The sequence below is a fragment of the Lissotriton helveticus genome, chromosome 12, assembly GCF_964261635.1.
Source record: "Lissotriton helveticus chromosome 12, aLisHel1.1, whole genome shotgun sequence".
Classification (NCBI taxonomy): domain Eukaryota; kingdom Metazoa; phylum Chordata; class Amphibia; order Caudata; family Salamandridae; genus Lissotriton; species Lissotriton helveticus.
In genome coordinates this window covers 775,854,509-775,877,243 of record NC_136073.1, presented here as the reverse complement: position 1 = coordinate 775,877,243, position 22,735 = coordinate 775,854,509, and the positions used below count along the sequence as shown (strand labels likewise).

The 22,735-nt window shown below is 42.8% G+C and overlaps 1 protein-coding gene across 2 annotated transcripts in view; it reads left to right on the top strand.

Annotated features, from left to right (window-relative positions):
• Positions 1-22,735, top strand: part of IL6R (interleukin 6 receptor) — a 161,009-nt gene that overhangs the window by 71,544 nt on the left and 66,730 nt on the right. The window contains exons 3-6 of one of the 2 annotated variants that reach the window (XM_078671527.1): positions 4,773-5,021; positions 6,603-6,726; positions 8,172-8,347; positions 17,435-17,595. In XM_078671527.1, coding sequence (XP_078527653.1) covers positions 4,773-5,021; positions 6,603-6,726; positions 8,172-8,347; positions 17,435-17,595 — 710 coding nt within the window. The remainder of the gene's footprint in view (positions 1-4,772; positions 5,022-6,602; positions 6,727-8,171; positions 8,348-17,434; positions 17,596-22,735) is intronic. The other variant, XM_078671528.1, reaches the window with a different exon arrangement.

Below are 22,735 nucleotides of genomic sequence, written 5' to 3'. Positions count from 1 at the left end.
GCACTTTCTCCTTTTTCGGGGCGGGAGGGCGGTCTATGCGGTGACCCATTTACTTGTTTGCTACGATTTGTCCTTTATTTTTGAACCTTTGATGGGCATTGGATGTATCTGGGCTTTGCTCTACTGTGGTTATTTGATTGCGTAGGGGGCTGCATCCCTCTCGTCCCCCCCCTCTTTTTCTGAGTATGTTGCATGACACACGGGTAGATATGGCTTCTGCCTCCTCTATACATCATAAAATGAAACCTTCCTTATCCTGGCGCTTACTGTGTAACGATTTCATTACTCGTCTATCCTGTATTCATCCTACCGTACACATTGATGTTGTTCTCTTTTGACTCTCCTGATTTTGCGGCCGGCCCTTGTGGTTGTAGGCCTGCGCTTGTACTTATACCTGTTTCTCAATAAAGGTTTTTAAAAAAAAAAAAAAAAAAAAAAAAGAAGATGAAGAAGCAACCATGCCGGTTGATCCTGATTGCTCCACGATGGCCCCGGCAATACTGGTTCACCGAGCTGCTCCTTCTCTCGAAATGCAACCCGATCCAACTTCCTCGCATTCCGAATCTTCTCTCTACCCACAAGGGCAAGGTGTATCATCCGGACCCGATATCGCTGAAATTGTCGGCATGGCTCCTCAGCACATGGAATTTGCACACTTAAACATTCCGCAGGATTGCCAAGAGGTACTGGCGAAGGCCAGAGCTCCATCTACGATCAAAACCTACAAACTTAAGTGGAGGCGTTTCTGTGCATGGTGTCAGTCTAATGGTCTTCATCCCATTCATGCCAAGCCAGAGCAAATTCTACCCTTCTTTTTGCACTTGGCCAGATTGGGTCTGGCACATTCTACTCTTAAGGTCTTCCTGGCTGCCATTTCCAGATTTCGTCAGGATGGATCCAATTCTTTGTTTTCTGCACGGATTATACAACAATTTTTCAAAGGATTGTTTCGTATGTTTCCGCCTGTGCGGAAACCTCCTCCTACATGGCATCTGAATGTCGTACTAACTCAGCTCATGCGTCACCCTTTCGAGCCGATCCATAAGGTGGACCTGAAATTTGTAACATGGAAAGTGTCATTGTTACTAGCTTTAACATCTGCTAGAAGGGTTAGCGATATTCAGGCATTCACATCTAGATCGCCTTTCATCCAATTTACCACTGACTCGGTAGTACTACGTACTAATCCAACGTACATGCCAAAAGTGCCTTTGGATTTTCATTTAAATGAGCCGGTTGTCCTCAAGACATTTTTTCCAACCCCGCAGTCTCCGGCTGAACGAGCACTGCATTCGTTGGATATTAGGAGATGCCTCAAATTTTACTTATCAAGAACATCTACCATCCGCAAGACAGACCAGCTGTTCGTGGCTTATGGGCGGCAGCGCCAGGGCTGTGCAGTTTCAAAACAGACCATTGCTAGATGGGTCTCCTCCACAATTGGACTTTGTCATCAGCAGGCCGGTAGGCCCTTACAGGCCTTGCCAAGAGCACATTCTACAAGGGCGGTTAGCTCTTCCACTGCCCTTTTTGCTGGTGTGCCTCTTCGACAGATCTGCAGAGCTGCTACGTGGTCTAGCAGGCACACCTTTACTAGACATTACTGTCTAGATTCAGCAGACGACGCAGATGCTTCGGTTGGAAGAGCAGTGCTGCGCAATCTTTTCAAATAAGGTGAGCCTCTGTTTCCAACTCCTCATTTACGCTCTTTAGAAGTTTTGTCAGATGTTTATGATTTTTGTTATACATGTATACTGTATATATATATATATATATATATATATATATATATATATATATATATATATATGATACTATGACGTCTACGAGCGTTATGCTGGGAGTATTGCTTACTATTCTGATTCAGGCATGTGAATCTATGAAAGACACCCCTAATACTGGAGAAGAACAATAGTTACTTACCTGTAAACAGGTGGTTCTCCAGTATTGGTGTCTTTCATAGATTCACATGCAACCCGCCCACCTCCCCCCAGAGACTCACTCAGGCATTATGGGGTTTCACTCCTGTGCGAGAAAATCTGAGAGCCTGAGCCTCTGGGGAGAACATTCTGGTGGGTGCTGTCGCCTGATTGGCTGCAGTTTGGACTAACACATAATGACTAAGATAGTCACGAGTGTGGAAGTTTTTTCTACTGTAGCTGGTGCTACTTTACTTCCTGGTTTGGTATTTCTGATATTTGCTATATATTTTATGGCATATTATTGCTTTTTATATACCGTGGGACTCCTACTCCGACGACGGGGAATGATTCAGGCATGTGAATCTATGAAAGACACCAATACTGGAGAACCACCTGTTTACAGGTAAGTAACTATTGTTCGTATTAGGTATCTCCTATTACCTAGTGAAAAACTTGACACAGCCTACAAACGTAAGGTTTATGATTATGAAAAGCCTAATGTTCTCTAATAGGCGAATAGAGGGTAAATTCTGTTTTTTACAAGTGAAGCCTGCTGATGCACAGACTATCACTTGATTCCTCAAAGATATCTGGAACAGACTACCTGTACAGGTTAGATAACCCATGTGATATATTTTTTTGGGTACATGATTTGCACTCTGGCTAATCTGTGAGGTGTACAATAGAGTGGTTTGATTTGTAATTTAAGCTGAAATCCTGTAAATATTTTTCAAATTGATCATAGCCTTTAGTTGTGCATCTATTTTCCCCTTCTTTTCTTTAATAGAAAAAGCACTGACTGGTCACTGATTTATTTGAGGTTTTTTTTCTTCTTTTGTTTAGTTCTGAGTTCTGTCATTTGCCAACCCCCTGAGTCACCCTTGAACTACTCTGGTTCAATTCCCTGAAAGCCACGTTCTACACTGTGTACTCTTAGACAAATGCGTGGGGGTGGGGGCAGGGGCAGGGTAGGTGTCATGTTGCGAACTTTCTGGCACATGGGAAAGGGTTCAAATTTGTGAACTATATGACAACTACACTAGGAAGACCTCCCCATTGTCAACTCCTTGATAAACACCACAGGAAGGAGCTTTACATTATTAAAATTTAAAAGACTTACTCACACAGATCTATAGTTCAGGGCGAGCTAGAGATATCTTATTTTCATATTTGTAATTTTATGTTTAGCATTTAGTTGCTAGTGAATCAAAGTACTTTTTCATTTTATAATACATATAATTGACATCGATTTATTAAGAATTATTGTTAAATTTTGGAGTTTTTAAAAATTATTTATTTAGTCTCTTTAGTTGCTTTATTTCATTCATTCTTTTGGCTTTACTTTTGGGAATACGTTGTTGATATTAAATTCCTGAATCAAGGAAATGGTAGTAGTAGCTCTAACCATCCTCTTACACTTTAGAAACATTTTGCTTCAGTTGCATGTTTGATAAACAGTAGCCTATTGAAGTTGAATGCAGATAAAAGTGAGGTGCTAGGGAATCCTCCGTAGCCTGGACAATCATTTGATAGCCACTGGCTCTTGTCCCAAACCAAAACCCTGCTACTAAGACCAAAAATGTAGCTTCTAGTGTTAACTCTAATCTTACTTTCTGTCTTTATTTCAACAATACCATTTTGATATATATATATATAAAGAAATATATATATATACACACACACACATATATTTACGTGATGTTGATGCTCCGGAGGCCGTTCAACCAGCCCAACGGTGCCAGAGATGGTGTAGCTGCCGTCCAATACGACAAACAAATCCGATTCCAATGAAGAAATTGAGGATTTTGGCACACCGGAGGATAGCCCAATTATTTATTGTGCAAACAAACGACTTGCACAATAAATAATTGGACTATCCTCTGGTGTGCCATATCCTCAATTTCTTAATTGAAATCGGATTTGTATGTTATATATAACATTGCAAGAATTGGTTTTGAACTAATCATGGAGTTATAATAAATGAATTATAATCCACCTGTGAGTGCGACCCGATTCATATATATATATATATATATATATATATATATATATATATATATATATATATATATATATTTAATTTTTTTAAGAGCTTAAGAAAAGTCTACCTTGCTCACCTCGGCACACTCCTGTTGAATCCCAGTTGGACTTCCTCCAAAGGTAATCAATTAATAAAGCGATCTTCCTAATGATACCTTGTACGGTGCACAAGGCACTTGCTGCCACTTGTCCTGAGAATCATAACCTTCGGCTTCCGCCCTACATGCCTCACTCATGCTCAGTTACTTTTTCACATACACTCTTGGTTCTTCCTATGTTCCATTACACCAGAGCAGACAGAGCTCTTTCTTGGTTCTTGCTTCTACCCCTAGCACCCTAAAGGCAATAGACTCTGCTTTTGTGAGTGCATAGTAAGTGGGGGTGTCTGTGAGAGTGCAGGATACAACACTTTCAAGCCACACCTATTGGCACTACCAGTGCTTGTTTACAGATTGAGCTCCTTAGTTAGCACAAATGACATTTATGACAATAAAAAATCTAGACTTTTCTAAAGAACACACAGATTTCTTAGTTTCCATTTTGGACAAAGAGTATGTGGGCATTGGCCTGATGGTCATGATCAATAATAGAACTCTTCTTTTCAATGACTTACCTGCATGTTATATTTTTGTAAACAATTGGTTTGAGGGATGCCATAAGGGGGCTGTCTCAGTGTCAGAATTACACCTTCTCTTTACCATTGTTATGTTATGTTATAAGATATTTATAAAGCACACTGAAACCTATGATTAATGGCACTATAGTGCACTAACACAGCACTGTTCTAATGTTTTCTGTGCTCTGGTCTAGTTGTCCCCTCAGAGGTCCAGCACACTCCTGCAGGTGTGGACGTGAACCTGACATGCCCACAAAAGGCCTGGGAGAGCAACGCCACCTTCACCTGGAGGCTGGAGAACCGGACGCTAGGCATGAAGCACCCCAACCGTTTGGTGGCGGGCGCCCTGCTGCTGCTGAAGTCCGTACGCCACAGGGATTCTGGGAACTACACATGCTACAGGAATGGCCTCAAGATTTGCAGCATCCACCTCATGGTGGGAGGTGAGTTAAATATTACAGAGGAAAGTGGGTTGTGGACTTCTCCAAAGTTCATTATTGGGCCATTGAACTGGGATGTTGAAGAAAATTCTTAAAGTAAGATCCTCACTTTATTATCAACATTCTTTATATAGCTCTCCACCTCTCATTGGACCAGGCACTTAATGAAGGGGCAATAGTGGTAGGATATGAACCTATGAAAAGGGGATGTTTTCAAACCATTTTATGTGCTCACACCTTATTGGTATGTCACATCTGCTCTGGCAATTTATTCTAGAACCTGGAACCCCAGGTAGGACCCAACACAATATCCTGGTGTTAAAGGGGCATGGGTCCTTCCAAGCCATTCTGCCGTTTTGTGAACTACCTAGTGACTTATTGGTTAGTACTCCGAACCCTCTCCTCACAATACTGTTAACAAGAAATGTTTTCCCCTGACAAGTAGTGAACTACTTATGGTCTTAGCTGACAAAGCTAAGGATGTGCACAGATTTGGGTGATTTGTTTTGTGATTCAGGTTCTCCAAATGTATCCATTTTGCCCTTCTCAAAGCTGCAGGGTTTCCTTGATTTCTTTAGCCATTGCCCACGAAAAATTATTTTTCTACATAGTGAGACAATTGCAGTGGCAGCCGGCAAAGGTAAGTGTGGTGGGGTTGTGATGCAGGGCAGGGTGAGGGTCGGGGAACTCGACATACAACGGGATAAGTTAACTTAAAATAAAAAAGAAAGAACACCATTTACCTTTCGCTCACCGCATCGCATTATATCCATAATTTCGTATAATGTTCGTGCAAACAGGAAAGTCAGGAAGTCCGTCCTAAATTCTGGAGTACCTGTATCTTGTTGGAATGCTGTTGTAATCTGATATAATGCATCCTCCCCATGTTTTGTTCTCTTCCTTGATGCTCAGCCAGTGGTGATTCATCAGAATGCTGGTAGTGTTGGTGCTTGGACTAGAGTCAGTCGGAGTGTATTGGGCTGAGCAGCAAGGAGGCTGCTCCAGGTGGGGCCTTACATGGAACTTATCATCTTCCTGTAACCTATAACTGAAGATATAACCTGTAGAATAAACGTATACCCTTTTTCTACATGACCTGACTAGGTGCTATAATTAATTTTCGCAAATACACTTCACTATACTTCTGGGACCTCATTGTCCTTCCAGTACAATGGGAAACTAGATTTGCAAATTGACATCAAACCCCGAAGGAGAGAGCGAGAAAGACAGCTAGAGGCTCATTATGTTCCTTTTGGTACCTTGCACCCTAGTGGTGAGATGTGGGAGATAGGGTGGTAGGTGGGGATAATAGCATCGTAAGCGTGTGCCTGTGGCTATCTCATTTTAATCTTGAAAATCACAGTTACAGCTTCACAGTAAAAATGTAACTTGTAACATGTCTTTCTATTTGAACCAAAGCTTCCTGAGTATGGTGCTAATTCTGATGTTTACCCATCAGTCAGATTGGGTTCAAAAATCTGAATGAATGTTGAAGAGCGTGGACTCTAAGAAGGAGTGCAATGTTAATCCAACATTAGATCACACACTAGTTGTCACACACCTGTGATTTCTCTCTTTCCCTAGAGATCCTCAAAGTGCCCCATATGTCCTGCACTCGCAAGTTTCCAGTTGGCATCATCCGATGCGAGTATCATCCCTCGCACAGGCCCTCGCCCGCCACCAGGGCTGTTCTGTTGGTGCGTAAAGGGTGAGTGTACCCTCCACCTTGATCTGCATCTCGTTCCCTGTAGGACTTTTCTCCATCCATCTTCCATTTCTTCTGCATCTCTTCCTGATCCAGTTTCTCTTTTCCCACGGTCTATCTTCTTCTTTGTAGAAAAAAACATACTTTTTTTGTCTTATTTTCCTGTGAAAACCAAGGAGTTATGATTTTCCTTGGACTGTTTTGTACGAAGCTATGAAGTGGAAGTAAAAAATAACCATATTGTATTGACGCACACAGACCTAGAGCTTCAATTGCCACAGTGCAGAGAGGTACAAGAAACACTTAGGGAAGGAACACACCTGGGCAAACCAAATGGCACAGAATAGCCCCAATAAAGACTTTCCCAGTACAATAAAACATGTTTTCAGTTGTCTCTTTATCAAAGTAATGTCAGTTGATGGTGGGAAATGAATCCATAGTCCCAGCATCTTTTTTTTTTTTTTTTACAGAAAAGAGAGTATGCAGCATGCCATGTTAGAGAGCGTGGATTGTTGTTGGTTAAATGAGTGAATTAATGAATGGATGAATAAGCACTTTTAGAGCGTATTGCTACCCGTAGGTATCCCAGCACCAATAGTGCAGCACAGAAGTATCTAAATAGTTGAATATTCTATTGCAAGGGAATGTTCTTAAACAGCCAGGTTTTGAGCACTTATCGGAATGGGAGTCGCTGATTGACTGAACGCCGAGACGGGGAGGGTGTTCCAGAGTTTAGCCGCATTATATGAGGAGGAACGCCCTCCATATCTTTCCTTTTTAACTCGAGGTACTTTGGCCAGCTATGCTTTAGGGGGCACAGAGTTCTTCGAGGGAGATAGAAAGAGAACAACAAGGAGCAGAAAATCTGAGGCCCACTACCCCATAGTGCCTTATGGGAAGTGTGGCTTCTGTTTCATTGGTGGTGTCACTGAAGACAAGGGTGGGTAGACCAGAAACTGTGGGTTGTACCTTGAAGGGGCCATCCAGCGCACAGAAAAAAATCAGGTCCTTTTACCCAAGCCCGCATCTTCACCAGGGCGGACTGGGAACCGAAATCGGCCCTGGCAAACTTCTCGGCCGGCCCCCAGAGGAGGTGTGGGGCTAGCTGTTTGCTAGGGCCTGTTCCATCCGATTTTATTTCAGGGAGGTGATATTGCCAGCCCCCAGTAACAAAAACGGCCCCGCAGGGACCCAAAACCACCCCCCCTCCCCTGGCGGCCCAACCGGAAAATGCCCGGTGCCCGCTATGGCCAGTGGGAGTCCTTTCCATGCATTCATTACTGGGTGGTAGATTTTGTTGTGTATAAGGTGGACTGAAATAGGAGTCAAGAACTGTTTCTGGAAGGATGTTGGGAGAGTGGGAACCTCTGTATTGATATTAAGTGTGGGCTAATGAAGTGGGCTCTACTTTGCACTAACGTGCTCTCCTCGCTGTTGGTTTCCTGTAGGTTCAACACCGAGCCCAAAACTGAGCCTTGTACCTACTACAATAGTGTACAACGATATATTTGTCGGATGAAACTTGGAGAAGGGGATCACGCCAGCCGCATGGTGTTCATGTGCATCACCAGCATGGCCGACAGCCAGCTCAGCGTACCTCAAATGATTAGCGGATACAGCGTCCGTACGTAACATCAATATTTATATGTAGTAACCCCATGTCCATTGGAAATCTGTGGTATCCACACCATGTGTGTAAGTCCTACAGTAATGTGTAATCCAACGCATGATATATGTACATAATGTTCAATATGTTGTGGTGGTCACACTTACACACAAGAAGCAGTCACATAGATATGGGCGCGACTCACAGAAGAGGCATTATTATTTATTTATTTATTTTAAAAGTTTTGTCTAGTGCAAACAAGACCCCGAGGGTATGAAGTGCTACCGCAACACGTTTCGAAGAGGCATTGCATTAGTTGAATTAAATATCCTATCTGTCAAAACCACCATGGTGTTTTTTTGGGAGACATAGAAAGCGGTTGTGCTCTTTGACAACCTCTTTGGAAGTCCCTCATGCTGTGGGAGGCACGGTGGATTTCACATTACAGGAAATGCTAGGCAGCTGCCTGGGGGGGGTCACTAGTATGGGGTATGTGATTGAGCAATGTATATGATCCCATTGCAGCAGAGGTCTGGTGTCAAAGTATACCTTAACTTCCCCTTGCCTCCAAGAATCATTGCACCATTCATGATGGGAGGAGCCTTCCTACAAGCAGATCTCTCAGCAAGGTAACTTCAGACCCAAGGCCAGTGAGTGTAGGCTGCTTAAATATGCTCTATGCATTTCCCAGTACAGTGTTTCTCAAGCAGGTTTAACCCCACCCCTCACATTTTTATGCACACGTTCAGAGCTACCCAGGCTGAGGTACAAAACGATATTGGCAGTCCACTTGCCACCCCGTGTTGCGAGACAAACTTATGTTCAACATGAAAGGCGTGGGTCCTGAATATTGAATGGGAAATATTGCGGAACCTTAACATCGTGTATACAATATCAAGGGCCACAATATGCAAAGGTAAGTATGAATTGTATTCCTACATGATAGCCCACATGTAAGACATATATCTGCCATGACAATATATATCACCAAGGTACACAGATGTGAAGTTAAGAAGAGTAATTCTATACTTTTGTATTTGCACTTACCAATACTTGACTACTTGATATTTTGTCCATGATACTAAGGTATCATGATATTCCCATTCTCGATCTTCAGTAGAACAGCCATCATCAGGGATGTGGAATTCCTATAGCCTGACTCCCAAGACATATTGTTTGGTGTCATGGGCAACACGTTTTCATGTGTATTTTGTCCTTGGGACAAGTAGGCTCAACCCCCTGCAGCACAAACCCTTTGGCTGCCAGTTCACAGTATCACATTATGGATCAGGGAAGGGACCTGTCTGCAGTTAAGGTAATATTTTTGTCCATATGTTAATGCTTTTCAAATTTGTATTTATAATTCATTAATTGAAAGCCTTTATTATTAGGGTGAGCACTCTAAGTAAATGTTGTAAGCTCTGACCACACTACTGACCTTGGTTCCAGTATAAAAATGTGCACACACGTTTTTAGGTCTCGCACCTGCAAAAGGATTTCGAAGCAATCGTCGCTGCGAGACTCTATTGCAATCATTTCTGCTTACAACGAGCCAAGGGAGACAGGAGACAAGAGATGTGCACGCGCGCGTAAACGGATCAGGTCGCGCGCGCTTCCTGTCTCCCATGGCTCCTTGTAAGCAGACACACACGCACGCACACACACACACATACAGAACACCCCCGCGCATACACACATGCACGCACTCACACATAGAGAACCCCCCCAACCCCCCCCACCGCCGCGCATACACACACGAACGCACACACACACATAGAGAACCCCCCTCCCGCCGCCGCGCGCACACACACACACACGCACACACGCATACATAAACAACCCCCGCCCCCCCCACTCCCCCTCACTCACCTGTCGCTTCTTGCATGTCCCTCTCCCTCCGCAGCGGGTCACTCTCGGCACCAGCAGGCTCGGCGTGCTTTTCTCTTCCTCCTCATACAGTGAGTCATGCCCTTGACTCTGTCTGCCCGCCCCCTCTTTCTTCCTAACCTTGCCATTGGCTGTACTGCCGCCGACCGGCACTTGATTGGCTGCAGAACGATTACGCAGCTTTGTCCCTTGTATTTACTTTATTTTTGCACTTTTAGATAGCGCAAACGTGTCTCGTGGGCATTACAGCTCCTTACATGAGAGCCAGACGTGTACGCTTTTTTTCAGGCAGGACAAGGTTGAGTGTGTGATCAACATTGTTTTGTTAAAACTCTGCGGATTGTACAGCAGATTATGGACAATGTGGCAAATACAGCAAATTCATAATTATGCAGAAGCGCCGCAGCTGTAAAAACGCATAATTTCAATGGCCCTGCCCTACAAATACCTCTATGCGCGCCGATTATTGGCAGGTATGTGGTGAATAGCAAATTAGAATTTGCCAAGCAGCTGCTCCCAACCGCAGCCATGGAGGTCACCTTGGGGTCAGAGTTCGTCTCTGGGCCCTGGACTTCTACTGCCCTGAGCGGGGTTTGGGGGGATCGACGCCGCCAGCCCAGCGGGAGTTCGCGGGATAAGCCCATCACTGTGTTACCCCCACAACCCATCGTCCCAGGTAGCCTGTTCGCTTTTGTCAGCTGGAGTAAGTGGCTGATCTTATGTGTTACCTTTTGTGCATAAAGCCTTCGCTTCACTGAGCCTGACACGTGGCCAGATTGTCCACTAGCCCCGTGGCACCAGGAGACGTTGGCCTACGAGACAATCCAGTCACTCATCAGCAGGCCAGACTATCAGATTGTCTCACTCCACCGCAAAAGTACAGGGACAAGAAAGGCGGCAGTGAAAGTGATACTGCAGTGTTTATAAGGCGCATAAGGCCAGCCCTGCGCCGCTTGGAAGATCTGCTAATAGCAGGGGGTGTGATTGTGAATAGCATTAGAGAACAAGGCGGGGCCCCACAGGAGCTTGGCATCAAGTGTGATAGGAATCAGAAAGGAGACGACAAATGTAGCCAGAGAGGCTCAGGACACAATCAATAGCAGACTCTTGCTTGAATCTGTGACCCGTCGTGACCTTTCAAACAATACTAATGTCCTCACATTGTTTTACAGATCTACGCTAAACAGTGAATTAATACATGACTTATCCTATCTGCCTCTCCTTAGATAAACCTCCCACCAACCTTCTTGCCCCACCCCAGACCTACTAGTTCTCCCCTTTTAACCAAGCCTACATGTCAAGTTCCCGGTAATACCACTTATATGCAGGTATATGGCACTGAGAAGCCACTGGACATTTACCCATGTAAAATTCAATTTCTATACATGGAATTATAAAAGACAGAAATGCAACTCACTATATCAAGCAAAAGGTAAAGGCATATTTTCTTTAACAAGCGTTCAGAGGTTGGTTACATGAGAGGTTGCAAAGTTGTAAACTTGCAACCCCGCTGTACGAATTTGAAAACCTATGATTTAATTATCAAACCTCCCTAGGATGGATAAATACCTTAATTGGAATCTGTCTTCAATAAACTGTGTTTACTAATAATGTATATGCATGCTTTTTTGGGAAAGTTATGAACGCATTCTTCATGTTGCTTTCCCCTCACATGCTTCCTTTGTGTTACTTCCGTCCCCGATGTTGCTTCAACCCCCACAAGTCCCTGCTGTTGCTTCCACAAACCTGCCACCATAGTTGATTCCCCCACCCGTTTTACCTCCCCCCTTGGTGATTCCATACCCCACCTGTACTTGTTTTTACCTGTCGCCTGCCCAAGATCAGGAAGCAGGCACACCGAACCGGCACCTCCTCACCCCTTCTTGTCAGCCAATAGCACCCCCATGCCCAGCATACACAGAGAACTACACTGCTATGGCACAGCACTACCAACTGCCTCCCTTCCTGGCCCTACACTGTTACCCCGCGGTGCAGCCACAGGACAGTGGCTACATTGCCTGTGTCTGCCCCGCAACGCGTTGTTCCTGCCATGGAGGTTTCCCACAGCCGGGTGCAGTTAATAAGTACAGGGACCCAAAGATATGTGGCATCGCAGAATAAGAACGGACCTGGTACAGGTAGGCTTTTTTAATTTATTTATTAGTTTTCACTTTTATATAGCGCAAACTTTACCCCCAGGTATCAGAGCGCTTTAAATCAGCATGCTTATAACAAGCAAGACTAGCACTCTATATTACTGCCAACTTTGCTTAGCATAAGCAACAGCTAACCATTCACAAACAATGTTTATATACCAATTGCAAAAAATTGTCATTTACAATGCCAGTAACTCAAACTTTAATGCTGCGAGACCTATTGCATTGTAAATGCTTGTTAAAGTTTAGCAATATGAGGCTATGTATAATGCTCCCAGAATGCTCACTGATTTCATGCAAATATTTGCAGAAGCTTGAAAGCAAGATTGATGATTCTTTGCTTTCAAAATAAAATGTTCATTAAAAAATGAAAGCAGGAAAAAAAACATTTTTCTGAACTACTGTAATATTTCAGGTACCATTTCTTTGCAGCATCATTTAGTAACATGTGTTGACGCATGCCAGTATTTCCCAAAACTATTCATAATGGAAAATCAGTGTAACCAGTTTCAATAAGATTATTGGAAACAAAATTAATCAAGCATTGGCAAAGCCGGTAGTTCTGAAATTAGTGGCCAGTTTTATAGTTTTGTCAATGGGTGACTTGTTTTGGCATGGTTTTTGTAAAACCTTATTGGTATGGGAGCTGCCTGGCCCTCAACATTATAACAAACATTAGTACAATCAAAAATTGTTTTTGGGTCTCAAAAAGCACACACTTCCACAGTAGTTACTGGCACTGAACAAACTACTTAGTGTGCCGATATGCTCCTTGTGAAAGAGCAGAATGCGGTCACGGACAGTGAAGCCAGCCGATACAGAGAGAGAGAGAAAGAACTTTAATAAACACAAAAGGTCATGGTCAATGCCAGACCAAACTCAGGGCCCAATTATTAAAGAAGGTCTCAAAAGTAAACTCATGGTATATGTCCTTGCATTAAGTGCAGCTATACGGGTTTCGTGAATTCCCAAGAATTTCCAGATGTAGGACCAAAAATAGTACCTCAGTATGGGAAAAGATCAGAGAAGAGTTGTGGAAAACATTTAAAAGCATGCAAGTTAGTCGGTTTTCACAGACTCAAAATTGGAATTCTAACCCTGGAACTATTGCTTATCATTACCTTGAGCCCCAGTATGTAAATATGCGGAAACTTAGCAACATAAGGGGATTGCAGCTATTCAAACGCTACTGTGGTATGAGCCCTGGCATATTTAGAGAGGCTATATTAGAGCTCTTAGATTGTTGCCATAATTTGTCGCTGCATTATATGGCACCAAAGGGGCAAGTGGATTTTGTTACAGGACAAGTAGATTTATGAAGCAATCTGCCTCATGGACAAGCAAATATTTTATTAAATTGGACACCTCTGCATCATGAACTCAGAATATACCTTTGTCTTAAATTTTCCGGTAATAAAAATGTGTACAAACCACATCCCTAGTGATAATAATCTGCCTCGTTAGTCTAAAGCCAAGAACCTTTTAAAAAACCAGTTTGACCAAAAAAGAATTGTAAGAGTGACATGAGCACACCCAAAACGGGATCTTAGAATCCGCAGTGAAATGGACGGCTTCCACCGATGCTCACCATGATTGCATCGGACTGCGAAGTAGTCCTGGTGAAATTATGAATACAATTCCATTCAGATCATTTTCACGTATGATAGCCCTCACTTTTTCATCCTCTGAGCCAGAAGTACTTCTGTCGCCCTGATGCCTTGTCTTCGGAGGATGTGATCATACCTATTCACACCACAGCACAACACCCAAATGTTTGGATAGTGACAGATTTCAACAAGAATTAGCAAAGCCAATAGGTCTGGCAGTGGCTGCCAGCCTTTTAATTAGCTCAAAGCTTGTTTTGATATGTCATGGTTTTTGTATTCTTGAAGAAGCTGCTGGGTCATCATCAAATAAAAAGAAAACACTGACTAAAAGCAACAGACATTTTATGGTCTTTAAAAGTACACATTGCTATCGTAGTCACAGGCATTAAAAGAGAATTCATTGGTGCGTGGGTGTGCTCCTTAAAAGAGGACAGAGTGTTGTCATTCATAGAGAAGTTAGCCAATAGACAAAGCGGGCTGGCCCATCCCCTCTTGCTGTATGCTACAGCACATGAGAGCAAAATGTGAATGACACAATAGCAGACCAATGGGATGAAGAAGGCCATCTGAAAGGTCCAATACATAAGTATTTTAGTAAAATCAAAAAGTCTTGGCTGATGTCAGACCTAAAAATAACAATAAAGCATCCCTCTCTGTTTGTTCTCCATTGACCTTCCTGTTCAGCATAGGAGAATTAAAACATTCCAATAAGCCACTGGTATGTGTGTGATACATTGAGGTTCAAGTCACTTTCATACTCAATACTCAATAGTGTGTACTTCGTAAAAAATGCCATAGACAAATGCAGTTCAGTAGATGCCAAGTATTTATTTGTACTCCTACCAAAGGAAACTAAACAATCTCCTCATGTTAGATCATTGATAGCTGGTCCTTATGTAACTGCCACAAAGAACTAGTTAAAGTAATTACTAAGTACCAGGCGATGGCGCCCCAGCTGACCTCTACAGCTTTTCCAGAACTGCTTTGTCTTTCTGTTGCTTCCAAGAGGATATCAGTGATGTGAGAAGTATTCAGAGCAACCTGGAACAGTGTCTTTGGCTGTCAGCTGCCAGTTGAGGCTAGATGTACAAGGTATTAAAATGTCTCAGGTCATGTGAGACAAAAATATACGATTGCAGAATTCTTGCATGCATTTTGCCTACCAAGAACTAAGTGTGATCCTGGATCAATGGTATCTTTCTACAGTTTTTGGATATTGACAGTTGTTCAACACTTCCACCATTAATTGTCAAATGGCTGTTGGTTCAACACTTGCACCGCCCTGTTTCTCTTGACCAACGTTGCTTTGCATTTTGCAACAGAATGTTTGCTTTACTTCAGATAACTTTACTACCTGTACTTACCATTTCCTAGTTAAATATTGAACTTATCTGAGCACTCCCCATCCATATCTGGCTTCTTGCATGGCATTTTGTTAACATTGGGGAGAGGATGTGGCCTAATGGCTAGAACGTTTGACCTCGAAGCTGGGAAACCGGGTTCGAGCCACAGCATTGGCTCAACATCCTCTGATCCTTGGCAAATCACGTAATCTCTCCTTGCCTACCAAAAATGAATTTGTCCATCTGTAACACAACTGGTGCTCATGTAAAGCGCTCTGATACCTTCGAGTCGAGTTCACGCCATATAAAACACTCCCAAAAGAAATTGTCATTACCTCTTGACATGCAGCAATTCCTAGAATATTTTCCAACCTGAGCTCCTAGGTTACTTTTCCTCAACATCTGTGTTAGCGATTTTTATCTGTTCCTGTTTGGTTAATTGTCTTTAATTAATAATATGGTCTTGCTTGCCTGCCCATGGAGAGCCTCTTTTATCAGAAGTCTAAAGTCTATAGTGCAATCACTTATCGAACCTTTCTGGTTTGTAGATAATGCTTTATGTTTTTAATTGAGTGATTAGTACTCGAGAAATTACCACACTTATCCTTAACAGTAGTTTCCGCCGTTGGATGCCACATTACCATTCACAAGTTACCCCTCATTGAGACACTGGGACCTGAGGTGACAATGCAGTATAGCCAGGGGCTTGTGGAATAGCTTCAATTTCTTATTGTGAAATTCAATGAAATGTCACAAAAATGTTATGAATTTATACTTTCATACCAAAATGTGGTTTGTTGGAGTCCCATGTGGACCTCTTATTAAGCATATGCAGGACAATATTTCAACATCCTGTGAGTTACAGCAGGAGTCTGATTCTTCAACAAAAATAGTCATAGTAAGGCATTTTCTATGTAACACACTCTCTTTCCGGTTTCTTACAAGACTTTTTTTAAGGTAAGGAATACTTCCGCTTAATAAAAGATTATGTAAAGTTGGGTAATGTAATATTTCGAGAAATGTTGTGAATTTCGCATAATGAGAATTTTTGGAATTTCACAAACGTCTCCAGCATAATTAAAATGTAACCCAAGTCTAAGTATAACATGAAAAGGTAGCATATTTTTCTGGAAATTTACGCATGCGTTGGTCATCTAGGATTTCATTCTGCCTTTGTTCGCCCATAACAAACTTTCTATTACTTATTCCTTGTAAATCTGAGTCCGGTCATGGTCTCATCTCAACTCTTCGTGGCTCATATATTCAAAGGTTTTTTAGTCCCTAAAAGAACTTCTAATATTTTCTTGAGGGCTTGCTATTGGATCTTCGTGGAGTTATTCATCTGACTCTAGAATAGACGATGGGTCCTAGCAAGAGCTCGCTTGTTGTGGTGTGAGGTTGGGTAACCATCCACTTTTGCAGGGGTGGCTACAGTAATCAAAGGCAATTGCTAGGTGCTATGCGTTATTGGTGCAGTTGTAGGGTTTGAAACAGGTCATGCGTATCAGCACATGGTGTGGTGCCAGAATATCGGGAAACAGCGTTTACAACGCTGTCATAAAATCGCAGTGTTTTTACAACGTGGTCTTTACAACAACTGCGTTATTAGTACACGATACCTTTACATCACAAGTCATTAGACCGACTTGCTGTAGGGGGTGCTAAGGTATTGGATATGACCCCAACACCTTCCCTGCTGTTGGGCAAACTGGAGTAGGAATAGTAAATAATACTGTTCCTAAGTCCAGCGCGCCCCCCTACAGCGAGTTGTTCTAATGACTTGTGATGTAAAGGTATCGCATACTAACAACACGGTTGTTGTAACAACCGCTTTGTAAAAGCAGCCGATGTAATAGCATGCGTTATAACATGCTATATTCCAGGATATCAGAGTATTGTAACCAAAATCCTGTCTGCCAGATAAGCCTTGTACAAAATATTCCTAATTGAAAATCTACACCAAATTGGATGATATTTTTGTCAACAGTATTTCAATATTTTTGCCTCAATGTTTTGAATTACAACCCAATATGCTATATGGTATGTCAGAACTCTTTGCCAAAGAAGATTATTACACATTTTTAAGTAACAAATGCAATCTTTTTACTACAGTCCAACCAGATCCTCCAGTGAATGTGAAGGTGAGCCCGGTTCAGGGCGCCCCTCGGAAGTTAATCATCACTTGGCAGTACCCTCCCACCTGGAACCCCTCTTTCTACAAACTCCAGTTCCAAGTGAAATATCAAACAGAGCACCTCTCCTTAGACACCACGGTGAGTCTAGGTAATGCATGTTTCTGTCACTCAGTCTCACTTTTGCAGTCTTTCTTCATTCTTTAACTTTTTTCACAGTTTACTTTCTCTCTTACTTCTACTTCAGTGACCTGGCTTCTATATTTCCTGAACTCACTTAGGGGCATATTTACAAGCCCCTATTGCCCTGGAGGGTCACTTTTTATCATGCTCCTATGGCGATATCGGCTTCGCCTCAATTACAAGGCAGCGTGGTTTAACGCTGCCTTGGAAATAGAGCCCCCTTTCACACTACACTTAGGGGCCTATTAGCATATCGGGCGGATCACCATCGCCGGGATGGCAGTGGCCACAGCCGGCTAGGCGGTGGCGATCCGCCCGCTAGGTGCTCCCGTATCACCCCTGCAAAACTAGGCGGACAGAAAGACCGTCCGCCTCTTTTCCGCCGGTCGGATTTACGGCCGTGTAGAAAAGGCCCTTAATATATTGGCAGTGCCTTGAAGGCACCGCAATACATATTAGGATGTGCATTTTTAGAGGCCTTTCCATGGCGGAGACTCCGCCATGGAAAGGCATGCAGTGATAATTTTGGGGGCCCGTTGCGGGGCTGCACTTCATTGGCATACACAAGGTGGCAGGCACCGCATGGTGCCTGTCACGTTGTGCATGCCAATGCACAGCATGCATATTGTGTATTGTGGCGGGTGCTGCTGACAGCACCGCCCACTGCAATGCATATTATGCAGGATGCGACCACCAGGGTGGCGGGCTCATTCTAATTGGCATAGCGGGAGCGCCGCACCTCTAGCGGTCGGTGCCATTTGCCGTTACGGTGGCGGGCGGACTTTGTAATGGGCCCCTTAGTGTGAAAGGTGCGGTTAGTGGGTGTTGCAGTGGGCATTCCACCGATTTTGACTCTGTCCCATATTTATGAGGGTGGTGTCAATATGGGGCAACGACAAAATTAAGAACTGGGAAACCTGGTCTTAACATGGTGCACCGAGGATAAATGGTTTATTTCTCCTAGTTGTTTCTGTTTCTATGTGCTCCTCATTGTGCAGCACACATAAAAACAGCAAAACACCATCAATGATTGTTTATGTGCAGGAAGGTGTCCCTCTCTGCACATAAACAATCATTAAAAAAATGATGAACTGCAACTTCTATGCGTGCTGCACAATGCAGCACACGTAGAAGTTACAAATCGCCATTCTGGATTGTTTATGTGCAGGAAGGGACACCTTCATGCACATTAACAATCATTCCCTCAATGCAAGCACCCTTGCACTATGGTGCAAGGGTTCCTATGTTGGTGATAGGTGCTTAATTTAGCAGCAGCACAGGGAGAAACACAGGGGTGCACCGTAATATTGTAAATACGGCACATCCCTGCATTTCTAAAGTGAGGGAGCGCGGCGTTAGCTATTTTGGAGCTAACCCACGTTCCACCACTTTATTGTAAAAATGCCCCTTTGTTTCATTACCTCTCTCTCATCACCTCTCCCACTCAGACATTTTCCCTCTCTCCTGTTATCTCTCAGCAGTTGCACTTCGTCCGCATTTATCACTCGCCTTTGCTTTACTTTGTACTTCATCCTCCTATCCTACCGCCACTTATTTGTTTTGTCACTCTTTTGGCCCCTACTCTCTCATTTCACTCTCTCTCTTTCTATTTATATATGTATATGCATATATATTAACGCCACAAGTTCCTCTCGTACTAGGCAAGTGTAGAAAACAACACGTTTCGCTATTACGGCTTTGATCACGCTCGTAAAAACAATGCACATCGCCATTTTTAAAGCGCTTCACAACGTGTCAATTACAGTGTATCACCTAACCCAGTGAATAACATAAACACCATTGGCGGCCGTATTGGAATGTCAGTAAGTCCCGATGTCCCACTGTAATAGAACGCAATAAAAACATATTACTAAACCAGTATCCCATTTCAATTCATGTAATTTATAGCACTGTTTTTGTAATCAATATTTGAGCCTAAAACATTGAATATCCACAATTTTGATAAAATTGATTAAATCATGTCATAAGACTTGACTTTGTACTTTAATGTTGCAAAGATATAATTAAAGTGCTTTATGTTCGCCAGCTAATGCGAAATCAGACTTATACAGACGGCCCGTCCATTAGAACCTTAATTCCTCTCCCGCATTTCTATTCATTGTCCCAGAGCACGCCATTGTAATACGTGTTCCGATTGGCTCCCTGATTTGTGTGTTCGAGCCAACACTCGCAATAAAGTGGGCCCCAATAACGTTCCAATATTGCATGTCATATAATCTGTACGTTGGCTGTGCATAATGCCCAAGTGGGCTATATTAGAAACAAACAACAAGGAGCAAAAAATGTCCATTCATGGCTCAATTATGAAGTTAAATATCCATTAGTACTTCCATTTCATAAGGGACTTAGCGTAATGTCCATCCATCAATTAGGTCCAAAGGTTGTGAAAAAAAGAGAGAAGAGAAGAAGTGCACCAACCTGTAATAACAAATTGTTAAAATCTATAAAAACAGACAACTATATAGAATAACATCAAATTTCATTAATCATATAAATGAATAGCTGGTTCTTCGCTCAAATTGAACCCTTTAGGGGCTAGGGTATTCAAATCAATAATGTATCGGGACTCCAGCTTTCTCAAAGACAACTCCCGGTTTCCTCCTCTTGCACCCAGGGATACAGAGTCAATAACAACCATACGTACAAGCTTTTCATCTTGCATGTGATTTTCATAAAAGTGGCGAGCTATCGGGTATTGTCTGTTTTTGTTGCGAATTGCCGGCAGGTGTTCTAACACCCGTTTCTTAGCCTCATGTTTCGTACTGCCGATGTACCACTTGTTGCAGGGACAGATCAAGACATAAATACTATAGGGCGTCTTGCAGGTAAGTTTCTTTCTGATAACAAACTCTCTTTTCGTATTTGGTACAGTTAATGTTTTGCAAAGAGTACTGTTCTTACGTGCTTTGCAATTATTGCGATCAGAGAAAAAGGTGCCTCTCCACAACTCAGTTACACCCATATTTGTGGGACATTGAAAGCGCAAGCTGTCGTTTCCAACCAGGTACTTTTATTTATACCACTTCATTGAACAATTATACTTCATTTGTCATACAAAACATATTTATAAGCAGACAAGACCTATGTGTAACATAAGATCAAACCAAAATGAGACTTTTTAAATACACCACAGTGTCAAAAACTGAATATGAGCAAAAACTCAATATACTGGTTAATTAAACAAACCATATGTTGAAGACAGACAATAACATCTAAACATACATTACAATCAATGGTATATACATTTATGCATTTGATTGAAGCAAAAAGAAAATAAATATGAAAAAAAGGGGGGGGAATATTAGAAAAGAGACGCGAAGTGAATTCGAGAATCTTATGTCACCAGTGAGAGCTGGTGTGTAAATTATCCTTTCCTAATTAGCCGACGCGTTTCGAATCCAGAGAATTACTTTCCAGATTCTCATCAGGGCATCGTTATTCTGTCTGTAAGGTTATCAAAGAAAAGAGAAATATGTGTAAGCATCATGAAAAAGAGACAATCTCCCTGGATTGTGACACTCAGCTGGGGAAACCTACCGCGTTTGGAAGAAGCTAATTCTTTGGAAGTGTAGCAGTGCAGATTGAAGAAGGGGTCCAAGAATTGGAACAACCTAAAACCAAGGTGAGTTGGCATTAGACCAATTAAAAGAATGTTGACTAGAAAGTGCAAAATAGTTTGTCTGAAAATGCACATACCGTCAATGGTTCCCAGACGGTTATTGATGGTTTTTCTGCGATGAATGCAGGCTCATCGGTACATCTTTTTCAAGCGTAAAGCAGCTTGTGGGACTCTATGTGAGCACAATAATGTTGGTAAAAACGGGAGCGGGAATTCAGGGATTAGATGGATATTGTGCTGTTTAACATGTAACATACCTTAGATTAAGGTCGATGCAAAGCAGTCCTAGTTGCTGGATAGGCGTTTTATTCAAAAAGCGGGCGTATAACAATTCGACCCGGGTCTGCTGCCGCTAGGGAAAAACGGAACAAAATATTGACATGTTTACCGCGTTTAACCGCGAGCGAGGCAGAGGCCGGCGGCAGGTCCCGCAGAGGCGCCGCTTACCTTCGTGTCTCTCGCTATGGGCTCCCTGTGTTCTGTCGAATCGCAAAGGCGATTACTGTCGGTGTGACCATGGCAATGAGCTTTTCAGAAGGCAGTGAGCCTTATGGGAGTTGTAGTTCGCACTATTCTAGGCAGTTATACAGATGGAGGTTATCCATGACAAAGACGAGTGTACAGCACTGAGACGAGACCCATCCGGTCATCAGTCGCCAGGGCACTATTGGATTAAAGTCTGGCAATTTCAGATAAATTGTTAAGGCCCTTCTGGACGCTGTTAAATTTCAGAATTAAATATGCTTCCATTTTGAGGAGCATTTTATCAAAATCCACATTACTCCGTGATGGACGTAATGTGTGCAAAACCGTCCATTTCAAGTCATTGGCATCATGGTTGACATTTACAAAATGTTCCACCATGGGGGCAGTCATGATTTTGTTTTTGATCCTGGATCGATGTTGACAAATTCGTGTGTTGACTTGTTGTGTGGTTTTACCCACATAAATGAGATCACACGGACATCGGACCAGGTAAACCACATTCTTGGTTTTACAGTTCGAGAAGTCTAGATGTTTCCACCTAGTGGACCCATGTTGGAATTCGTCGCCCTCAATAGTATTTGGACACACGACACAGGTCCCACACTTGTGGTGCCCCGTGATCGGTTTGAGGTTCCACTGGCTCAAAAGGTCACTTTTCTTTTTTGGTAGAGATACATCCGCCCTCATGATGTGTTGTCCTACGTTTTGATTTCTCTTATACGCGAACAACGGTTTAGGAAGTGGGCATTCTAAGTTCGCCATTAAGTGCCAGTTGCCCAACACCGCTTTTCTCAGTTTGTGGGTGTCTGGTCCAAACGTAGACACAGACCAATCTTTCGAGTGTGGGTTTGGGCCGTACTTGCAATAGAGTTTCACGAGGGGTGAAGCGCGCTCTCTTTAGGGAATGCTTCAACAGTTTTTTTGGGTACCCCCTTTCTTGCATTTCTTGGCAAAATGTCTCCGCATGGGACG